Consider the following 12,098-nt stretch of genomic DNA (forward strand, 5'->3'; position numbering starts at 1 on the left):
ATTTTAAAAGTTTGTATGCATTTATGTTTTTTGAGCACCTACATAAACTACACAAACTTATGAAACATACCACACATTTGCATTTTAAAGAAGGCTCCAGTTGCCAAGGTAACCCTTTAATGTATTTACTACCAGGTTATACGTCAATCACAGGTACTCTTCACTCTCACTGAGAGTCACTTCAGTCACTCAACTGCAAATACAGAAAAATCTATCTCAGGTCAAACCCACTTTGTCTCACCAGCGGTTATTTCGCCAAGTGGCCAAATATCTTGTGATGAATCTCTTCTAATATGCAAGCATCTTAAGTGAACCCTAGTTTTTAGCAACCCAATTAAATTAAATTACTTAACCTGAAATCTGGACATGACTCACTGGTTTGATAATTTCTTCATCATACTTTTTTTTTTTTCAAAGTTTGAAAATTGGATAAAGGGAATGGTCGGGAACAGAAACTAAATATCTATGAGTTTACAATGAGAGTGAAACTTCTCTATAAATGCTGCGCCATCACATGATCCCCAGAAAGATGCTGAGCTGACATTTAGGGTTTAAACCAAAGACCTGTCATCCACTGGCTTCTGGACTTTACATTTTAAAGACTCAGCGTCAATGTCTTGACTGTTGCCATGTTAGTTTTTAAAGGTAGAAGTGAGCATAACTGGAAAAGAAATTGGACTAAGTTATTAGTGCAGTCAACCACTCAGCAGGCAGCATTATTTGTCACTTACACTAAAATATTTAAATTTTTGAACAAACTGGCTGCGCGGCTCTTCTACATAAGCAGACACAGAAAACACTAGAAATCAAAATGGACCTCCAACCTTTGTTTTCTACAGTAACTCTGCATGATTCACAACTCAAAATGATCCTCCCCTCTTTAAGCTGTCTTTCTTCCGATTGGCTGCCAGTCACAAATAACAGCAAGTGGGTGGATAACTGTGCCTGTGGTTACCATGTTAGTGATGTCTTGACTATGTTATTAAGTGATTTTTCACATATTTTGGAATAAAACATTAAAAAAATACAGTTTTAATTTCAGTTCAGCATCACGTTTTGCACTTAAAATACCACATAACAGTCATACAAATGATATATGCTAATATCTTATTCAATGTCCTGCAGGTATAACACACTCAAGAATATTCAGATGATAAATGTACTTTGCAAATCTACCTGCTGAATAAATAAATCTTCAAAGAACTGCACTAATGTACAGTCCTATTTAAATCAACTTGCAGAGACCCAAAAGACTGAAAACCTGCCAGAGCACATGAAGAAATGAAGAAATAAGAAACGCAGATGCGTTCATCAAAGCAGGAGCGACTGTGAGCAGGATGCTGCTGCAACATTTGTGAAGATACCAGAATGGTCATAAGAAATGAAGATGGGGAAAATTTTACATTGCGTTCTGCTTATTTTCAACATGGTAGTAGTTTATCTAAAATCTAAAAATCTAAAAACACAGATAATCTGCAGCTCTTTAAGGACTGATGTGTATTCATTAAAAAACAGGCTCCCTGATCTTTAGGAACCCAGAAATCACAAGATCCTACATCTACACTGAAATGCTACATTAGATAAATTAAATCAACAATATTTAATACCACAAAAAACACATAATCAGGTTTTAATAAAAAAAAAAAATTAGAACAGCGTTATTATGACTATTTTTTTAAAATTGTTATATTATTTACTTTTATTATTACAACAACTCGCATACCAAAATAATTTCTCAAATGTGGGCTAAATTAGCAGTATTATTATTTTTTTTATTAGAAGCGGTACTAGTAGTAGTAGTATTTATTATTATTATTCATTTACAGAATCAACGGTCCACAATTTAAAAACTTGCTTGATGCTTACAGATCATTTTCCTACAAGAAGACTGAGGCTAATGTGTCCACAGCTGGGACCAGTAGCATGTAGTCTGAAATCCTGTGAGCACATATCATTTTCAGAAGGATGAGGAATTGAATTTAAACGAGAATTCTTAATTAGTCGTCAAATGTACTCCAGCAGCTACACATGCACTCCTCTGCAGTAAAAGTCTATTAGCTTTACCATTACTTTCCTTTACTACAAAGCTAATAGTAAGCTCTGGATCAGGCACTCTGAACCAACCCATAATCATGCTGCTCCAGGCTCAGACTGGATTGTGGCTACCTCTCCCTGAGGAGGTCACTTCCTGTTAAAAGTTTTTCCTCCCCGCCATTGCCTGATCTCACAGGAGACCATCTGAACACTGAGACTGGGGTTTCTCTCTAATATTGTGAGGTGTGTACCTTCCAGTTTAAAGTGCTTTAAGGTCACTGTGGTTGTGAATTGGTGCTGTATAAAGTTTTATTAAACTTGCTTTCCTGTATAGTTTGTTCTCAAGCATGCAGCACACACATGGCTGTACAGTCAGTTCTGGAGAGAGAAATCTTACATGCACTCTCGCTTTACATGCATGAAACTTGCATAAAAGGATGTTTGGTTGTGCACACATCACATGCCATCACCTCTAAATATTCTCATCACTCATTTGATCTGTAAAAAAAACTTATAAGACAGTTTAATAGAGTCATTTTTTCAAACATTTTTATCAACATAGTTATTCATATTTTTGAATGACTGCAGATGAACACAGGATGTGATCAATCAATGAAACTACACATTTACATAAGAAACTGAAATATGCTTTAAAAAGCACTAAGCGACACGAGACTCGCTTCTCTTTCATTTTCCTCTGTAGTCTTAAAACAGTCACATTATGTGCATTAGATAAAGATCAAATCCTGTTATCTTGATAACTGCTTGTCTTCTTATTTAGATGCTTTCTAAACAGTAAATGGTGAAGATACATTTTTATTACTCAGAAAAAGCAAAGAGAAAAGTGGATTCTTATGCATTTTACATCCCTGTTCTGTTCTTTTGTTATGTATTAGATTGTTTTTATAATTCATGGCAGCGCTGATGCTTCTCCACCAATCAGTGACTATTACCTCAATGGAGTGTGTGTGTTAATGTTGATACAACAGAAAATAGTGTATTTATTTTAACGTTTTAATTAACTGCATGGAGAAAAGTGTCAAACACAGCAAAGTAGAAATGATGCATGTCATTTTTTATCCTCTTTATGTTTTTATGTTGTGCTTAAAAATCTGGATTTTGTGCTTTTCTAAAATTTGGTATGCACAGAAATTAAAAAGCCTTGAACCTGGTCTGTGTTTAATTTTGCATTATAAGTTTTTGATCTTTTTTTTCTTTCAGATTGTGTCATTTAGTTGATTCGGCACACGTTTGTTTTGTGTTCACTTACTTTCTGTGTGTTTTGCATCATCTGCAAAGTAAAACCAAATCAGACCATTTTATTGTACTTTACACAGTTCAGACAATATTATTGCATTACTCGGGTTATAGATAAATAACACAGAGAAACAGTTATATCATATTACTCAAAGTGCATCATGTGCATTTAGTAAGGAAGGTCCATTCATGTCCAAAAAGAATAGACAAAAGCACGAGTGACTTCTTCTCTATGTCTTGAATGTAATCCGGTTGCAGACCACAAACATGGCGGTCTTCTTCTTGGCCGAACAAGGAAATCCCTAAGTAAAAACAATCTACTAAAGAGTTTGATCTTTTGTGTGAATATTTGTAGGACTCGTTCCAGATTGTTCCAGTTTTCCACCTGGTTTGAACCACTGGTTTACCTGCAGTGTTAAAGCCTCGGTCAGGTTTCCTTCATTTTCCTCATTTCAGGTTTAAAACTGACCCAGAATGAAAGTAAAATGCACTTTATTATTCTGTCATTGTTGCCATGTGAAACATATAACTCTATTTCTATTCTTTTAACTGACATTTCAGTGCCATCTCATTAATAATAATAACTTTATTTCTATAGTGCGACCTTTTTAAAAAAGAAAAACAGAGTTTATCCAGTGCTTTAACAGAGAAGCAAAAACAATCATACAGAATATAAATAAGTATAAAAATAAAGAGATTTTGAGGCAGTAAGATGATTAATCCTATGCTGAGCTACACAGAAGAGTCGCAATTAAAATCTCACTGTAAAGCCAACACTGGCATTAGTCATCTGTCATCACCGACACAAGCAGACATCTCTGTAATATTCAGCCAGAGACGGAGGAAAGGTGGTTAGAAATCAAACAGCTTCTTCCTGTAGCATGACAGGAGTTCCTCACTGAGGGACTCTGTCTGGCCAGCCTCATGCAAAATAAATGAGAAAACAGACTGAATGCATGTGTGCCGAGCTGCTCTTGGCGTGTCAGAGCTCACAGATCGCAGGAAGGTGTAAAAACGCAAGTCTGACCTGAATCTCCAAACCGCTCGCTGTGCACAGCAGCTGCAGGTGGATCACATCCGCCTCTTGCCCTGTTACTCAATACCACAAGATAAATACACAGTTGTGTGTGTGTGTGTGTGTGTGTGTGTGTGTGTAGACACAGAGACAGACATTAAACTTGGGTTTGTTTAGAAATGCCACAGGTGCATGCAGTGGCCGACTGTTATTAACTCTCAGTGTGAACATGTTTAGCATTTACATGTTTTAAAACCGTTTAAACTTGTTGGGAACGCACATTAGTGCAGCTGTGTGCTTTTCTTTTTTCATTTAAAGGTTTTGTAAATTACTTCCAAAATGAACTGAAGCTCTCAAGAACTGCCAGAGCTTTGTGCCCAAAATATCGGTGTACATGGTTGAAAACAGGCCTGGGCTCCGCTTTCATGTATTAACCAATTTGTGCCACAAGATGGTGCAGTGAGTCAACCAGACCTGTCATTAACCTTCTTAATTACAGTCAAAAGCCGAAGCCTCTTGAGGACATGGAAGTACGGCTGAAAATAAAAATCAAAGGTTAAGAAAAAATATTTAGCACTGGTGAAATGCTGCCCCCTGGTGGAGTTTAAGGTAAGACTTGCACAGAGTGATTACAGAAAGTGCCTGCATTAACCCACTGACTGTATATTAAAGAAACAGCCAGTGCAGATTTGCTTTAAATGTGAAATCCTTCAAATGACCAGTTCAAGAAAACAGAAGATGGCAAATCAAAATTGCACATCAGTAATTTTTGCAAGTAAAATGAAGAAGTCACCAGTTTTTTGAATTAGTCCCTATTAGAGTTATTTGTTCCACACTATTGTATTTATACTGTCCCACTGCAATAATAGTAGAAATGTGAAACAGGAAAAAAAGCTTCAGACTTAAATCATTTGTTTTCCTTTTGGTGCTTGATGTCTTTAGATGCTGCCTCCATTTCTGTTTTTCTCTGTTAACTGGCATCTCCAGTTTTGCACATTTTTATCTAATGCTGGTGGCAGTTTGTTCATAGAGTAATTTATATCCTGCCATGAAATAAGAGTGACATTACTAAAAGCACAATATTAAAATTAATGATTAGGATCACCATTAGATAATGATTAACGCGTCTGTTGGTGAAGTATCTAAAGCTGTTGCTCCGCCTATCGCCTCTATTCTCTATGCCCACCTCTAGTGTTATGACACCGCCTTCCTGGCCTCTGAGAGCGTTGTGCCTCACTACAGTGTTACAGTAGAAGATGTGGCAAGCCACACAGCCACACATTCTGGACAGTTGGAGATTGCGCACTAGGTCTGTGGAGGCGGCCAAGTCTGTGTGGACTGTGTGATACTGTCTGTAATCATTACTTGTTGTTTGTTGGGGTCTGCTGTTGAACTGAAGGTGGTTTATGAACCGGACATGATTCGGATCATCTGTGGAGGCACTGCTGCTCTGGACCTGCTGATTGTTGAACTGGCTGTACTCGTAACTTGTTGTCTGTGGAAGTCTGTTGTGGTACAGCCTGTAAGGGTTACTTGTTGTCTCTGATGGTCTGTTGGGGTACAGCCTGTAAGGGTTACTTGTTGGCTGTGGAGGTCTGTTGTTGAAATAGTCTTGGCTATTTGATGGAACCTGATTGGAAGCTCAAAAGAAACAAAAAAAAACCAACACTTACAAATGTTTTCATGAGTTTGTTTGCTGTCATTTCATTTTCTTACGTCACAGAAAAGTTACTTTTGAAGATGAAAATATTTTGCCATTGCAAATTTTGCCAATTTTATGCTCCATAAACATGTTACTTAGCATGCAGTTTCATTTGCATATGAAGGTTTTCACAGTGTTGTATCTTAGCATATTTACCATCATCTGAACTACTGTCAAATGGGGAAGTAGGCATCTTCTTGGACATCTTGGCGTCTTCACGCTCCCCCTTTTCCATCAGGGCTGTAAGTGCAGCTAGAAGAATTGATATCTCCTGTTAGAGAAGGAGTTGGATCCAGATCATTCTTAAGTCAGATTTAAACATATGTAATTAGTACAGCAAAGATATCCCAGCCCAGCATGTGTTTTTCCTTCAACTTGTAGGAAGTCCTCCAAGTTCTCCACAATCTCAAAGTCAGAGAAAGTCACCTACCTAATATTGTGTTGGTCCCTATTTTGCTAACAAAACAGCCCTAACCCATTGAGGAATAGAATAGAATAGACCCCTGAAGGTGTGCTGTGGCATCTGACACCATGATGTTAGCAACAGATTCTTTAAGTCCTGTAAGTCGGGGCCTTTCTGTGTGGAGTTTGCATGTTCTCCACATTTTTGGATAGGTTTTCTCCCAGTATTCCACAGACATGAAATTAGTGGGGTTTGTTTCTCTGTGTTAACCCTGCTTCAGAATGGATGAACTGAATTGAATTAAAATGGTAAATGGACTGGTTCTTATGTAGTTTTGTTCTACTCTGACCACTCAAAGCACTCTGCACACTTCTACCTTTCTATGTAAGTGCTTTCTGTCTAACGTTCACATGCATTCATACTCCGATGGATGAACTGAAGACAAACTTGGGGTTAGTATCATGCCCAAGGAGATTTGGCATGCAGAAAGAAGCAGATGGGGATTGAACTTTCAACATTCTGATTAGAAGGTGACCTGAGCTACAGCCACTCCCATAATTCATAACCTTCGAATGACGTTTCTATAATAAGTATGCCGGAGAGGTGGTGGAGCTCCAAAGTGACCTGTGTTTGAGCACTCTGACATTGATATGAACAGGAAAAATATTCACACATTTTTGCAAAATTCACCAAAGCAAGTCATAACATGCTATTCCCAAACAAGCTGTGTTTCCTGATGTAACTTTTCTTCAGGTTTTTTCAAAGCCACTGGATAACTTAGGCATCACAATTTTGATCCAATAAATATTGGAGCGTTTTAAAGGTGTTTTAAAACACCTGCATATATTTTGAAGGCTCCAGGAAAGAGATTCAGAGTGATTAGTAACACCTAAAGTGCTAACATACCACAATCAACCTGTCAAACAGGGTGTTCTTAGTACTTAGTTTCACCTTTAAAATACAAAAACACATATAAACAACACACACTTCTGTCTTCACAAGGAGAGGCTACTCTCAAAGTATTCAAAGCAGCTCAAATGTCATATTTAATGTTACAGAAACAACAGATTAATAGTGAAAAGCAAACAATGAGCACCAAATCTCTGCCGTTTTTGTTTCAGTGCGCCTCTGTCAGTGCGCCCCAGGGTGGCTGTGGCTACAATGTAGCTTGCCATCACCAGTGTGTGAATGTGTGTGTGAATGGGTGGATGACTGGATATGTAAAGCGCTTTGGGGTCCTTAGGGACTAGTAAAGCGCTATATAAATACAGGCCATTTACCATTTACCATTCACCTCTCAGATTTAACCTTTTTTTTAATATCTGGATATTTGGATATCAGCAATATTACTGCTATGATTTCAACTTTGTATGTGTGTTTGTGTGTGTCTATGTTCCCGCATGTGTTACAGAAACTGTGAAATCTTGTCAGACTTGACTGTCTATGGGCAGATTTTGTCAACATGGTAAGCATCAATATGCAGTCATAAAACACAATAGGCAGCTGAAGTTCAATTTGATAATAAGTGTTGTCTCTGAACTTGTAACTAGTTTTGAATTGCTGTACAATAAAAGAATATTTAGAATTTATTTTCATGAATTGAATTCAACCTAACAACATTTTAGTTTAATATAGTTAACTAAAGTTCACATACTGTCATCACATTGCATTGAAACGACTTCCTCCAAAGCAAACTGTCATGGAGTGAACGTTAGGACCCAAATGCAGTTTTCATAGTTATGCAGAAATAACAAAAAACTAACCTTTTATTAAAGTCGAGGAGTAATCCACAACACACATAAAAAATAAGAAAACTTTCAAAAAGGATCACGAGGAGAACACGAGAGCACACAAACAGATACTGAAACAATGACTGACAGGCAGGGCAGGCCTGTGTAAACACACACAAGGGACTTTCAGATAAAACAGAAAGTAAACAAACCACCAAACAGATATGACAATGACATACAAGGAAACACTAGAGGAGGCTGGTCTTAAATACATAAAAAGACAAGGATATAACTTTAAATAACTCTTAACATTATCTGGATTATAAAATAACAAGAAGTAAACAGAACTGACTAAAGAGTCACAATGAGCCCAAGCAGGGAAGGCCAATTATAAACTCTGCAATGACAATACAATCTGACCACAATCAACTAGAAGTAAAACAGAAATGAGGAACAGTACAGGGGCACAATGTTGAAAACATAAGATTTCTAGATAGAATTAGAAAGAAAACCTAACATAAACTGAAAGGAAAGCCTGAAGTCTCCATGACAGAAACAATCGGTAAGGTGCATACCATGCAGGTGTTTTAGTCATCACATGAGTCAGTGGTGCATACCTATCATTCTCTGATTATGCCAACAAAACTGAACTGAGCGTAAAGTCATTGTAGTGCAGCCATTCCCAAAGAAAAGTGCTGCAGTTCACTTCAAAACCAGAAAGACCATCTCTGATCAGTAAGTCTGCTTTCTGTTGTTGCCTTGAAGCCTGGCGTTTCTGTGTGTGAGACAGTGGAGGAGATTCTGTTCCTGTTCATGTGGGATTGGCACTCTGGATTTGTTACCTTTCTGTTCCAAAGACCTTGTAAATAGTGATGGGCCAAACGAGGCTTCATAAAACACTGAAGAATTCAAACCATTTGTGCCGCAATAATATCGAGGCTTCGAAACAATCTGAACCCCATCTCCACAGTGACACCTGCTGGCCAATTTGGGAATTACCACATCTTGATGGTGCAATTCTGTCAGACAATGACAGAGACGAGCCCTGCACATTTCCAAATAAAGCAACTTATTATATCAGACTGTCAATAATTGTGATCAGCAGGCGTTGGGGAGAAATCTCCGTACAAACTCAAACAATTGAGACTGTAATGATCACTTTGCTTCAGGAAAAACATTCTCAATTTGTTAACCTTCATGCTGCTCAAAATAAACCAATAATATAGTAAAAGATTCTGAGAAATAACTCCTGGGTTTATTGTAATAACCAGCTGTTCTTGGGATCAGTCAGCTTTGTTTTGTTTTTTGTTTTTTTGCTCACACCCCTCAATGCTTGGATGTGTTTGGCTGATGTTTAAGTTTTCTGGGAGTTCATGTCATCAGGTTTGTTCTACACTCTGTTAAGCAAAGCTAGAAGCTGGCATAGCTGAACTATGAAGAAACTTTTCTTAACTTTACACTGCTGTGGATGCTGTATCTTATAACACTGGCATGATGTTTACTGCGAGCCTGGGGTTTTGGTTATATTGAACCTGCCTCGTGTTGTTTATGAGATATTCTCACCAGAAGCATCAGTGACAATAAAAAAAAGAAAAACTCATCTGTCATGAAAAGGTGTTAAAAAATAGATGAACTATAATTAATGATTACTAATAATGTGTTTTTCTAGCTTTTATTATCTACAGTGCAAATATATTCTTTATGGAGGTGCAGTATGTGAATAACAGGTTGAAGTGAGGATGACACGACTTGATGCATGTTTTTATTGGCAGCAGACATGTATATTATGTATGGGTCTCTTGTGGGGCCTCCTCACAGTGGGGCATGTCCAAAATGCATCACCTAGGTGCTGCCCTGGAGAGATCCTGGCCAAATGCCCAAATGACCTCATCCTGTCGCTGTGGAGAATTACCACAGAGAACAAGTAGTTATGGAACAAATGTCCATTCCACTGTACCGCTTACTGCACCATATACAGCATATGCATGATACAGTACTGGTGTGTATTGTTTTTTTGTTTGTTTTTTGTTGGGGTTTTTTTTGCCTGTCCTGTTTGGTTCATTTGCCATCAGAATTATTGTCTAAAGGCAAAGAAAGATGCCCAACGGATTTACTTTATCAAATGGACCATCCCGGCCTTGCCATATTGGTCTATTTGATTCACCTTTGCTTTTATTGTTTATTTTATTTTATTTTCACTTACACGGGACAGACATGACTTGGGGAAAGAAAAGGGAGAAAGAAAGAGAGGTAGGGAAAGAAAAACAGCGGGGAAGAGGAACGGTGATAAAGGGCAAAAAACAAAAACCAACAAAACAAACAGATAAATTATATATATACATATCAATCACCTGGATCACCTGTTGAGAAAGAAAAAAGAGAAAACAAGCAAAACAGAGAGATGATCTATGGGGTGTAGCTCAGGTGGTAGAGCAGGTCATCTACTGATCGGAAGGTTGGTGGTTCAATTTCTGGCTTCCCCTAGTCTGCATGCCAAATATCCTTGGGCAAGATACTAACCCCAAATTGCTCTCCGATGCATCCATCGGAGTATGAATGTGTGTGTTACTTAGAAAGCACTTAGAAAAATGTGCTTGCACAAGTTGTGTAAAGCGCTTTGAGTGCTCAGAAGAGTAGAAAAGCGCTATATAAGAACCAGAAGAATTTACCATTTATGTGAATATAACAGTAAATACTAGAAATTGAATATTATTGTGCAGCACGTAGGATTGACAGCGCACAGTGTGCTTTGAGGTAGGAGCAAAAAAAGGGTGTAGTTTGTGTCTGTGAGCACCCGTGTGTACACCTGTGTGCCTGAGCGCGCTTTTATTTAAAAGGTTCCTTCAGAGCACAAGAGACCAACAGAGGGGCAACCGTGCCACTCTCCCGGAAAGAGCTGAGGAGAGCCCAGATGAGGGGTGACTGGTGTGTATTGTAAAATATTGCTGTACTGGCTAATTACACCATAAAGCACAGAAAAACTAATTGTTGCATAGTTGGCATCAGTGGGTTCACACCCATTTGTATGTATATCCTCCAGCATGTCCCTCCATCATCTCAGCATTTCTGAAAAGGTGCTTGTTTTACACAGTTAAATGTAAAATGAGTAAATATTTGCAGGACTAAATTCAATTCATAAGGAAAATTGATAATGCATTAAAATTTTGGCCTTTGGGTGACAAGATCCATTCAAATGAAAAATGTACTGGAACTCTTATGTAGCTGTATAATGTGAATATATATGCATCCAGTAACATGAAGGACTCTCTGAAAGTCATTTTGACTTGGTGCCTCCTACCTCTGAGTCCCCATGCAGGTTTGTCCTACACATAAGAAGAAATGCTTTTGAGAGGTTTGTTCTCTTTGGATCTACCTTCTTATGTTTAACTAACTCAGATACAGACTGTATCTGTGATTGTCACTTGTCTGCTAACAAATGACCAGCTCAGATTAAGCACACTGCTGATGCATTTTCTTCATAAATCATGACATGCTGCTCTCCCCTACATAAACTGCTATTATGAGTTCATTGCTGTGTATTTACTTGGTATCAGGTCAATACCACATTTTTCAGTCTCATACATCAGTAGTAGGTGCCTCCTCCTGTCTTTAAGGCTGAGCCTGGACAATCGCATTCTCTCAAGTATGTGTATTTACATGGAGGTATTCTGCTGTAACTAATCATCTAAAGTATTTGAAAATACACCCATAAACAAAAACGAATGTAAACATGGATTATCAGCCACCAAAGCAGCTGCTGCACCTTTAATTTATTGATTCATTGATGAACTCTTGCAGAAATTGAACACAGAACCTTTGGTGGCAATCACTGCACTAATATAAATACTCTTAAATCTACTTAAAACAACAATAATGTCTTTACAAACAGTTTAAATGAACCATAGCAGTATTTAATAAAGGTTAAAGATGGGAATGAGATGAAGTGAAGCCTTTTTA

The 12,098-nt window shown here is 37.8% G+C and overlaps 1 protein-coding gene across 1 annotated transcript; it reads right to left on the reverse strand.

Moving 5' to 3' along the window:
- Window positions 1–5,342: 5,342 nt before the first annotated feature.
- Window positions 5,343–6,243, reverse strand: LOC146672178 (uncharacterized). The gene is made up of 2 exons (XM_085405365.1): window positions 6,165–6,243; window positions 5,343–5,947 (listed from the first exon to the last, which is right to left on the reverse strand). Exons 1-2 carry the CDS (start codon window positions 6,241–6,243, stop codon window positions 5,343–5,345), a joined length of 684 nt encoding a protein of 227 aa, XP_085261491.1.
- Window positions 6,244–12,098: the final 5,855 nt, after the last annotated feature.

The sequence above is a fragment of the Rhamphochromis longiceps genome, linkage group LG4, assembly GCF_057381845.1.
Source record: "Rhamphochromis longiceps isolate RC_006_pf linkage group LG4, R_longiceps_female_GT1.1, whole genome shotgun sequence".
Taxonomy (NCBI): domain Eukaryota; kingdom Metazoa; phylum Chordata; class Actinopteri; order Cichliformes; family Cichlidae; genus Rhamphochromis; species Rhamphochromis longiceps.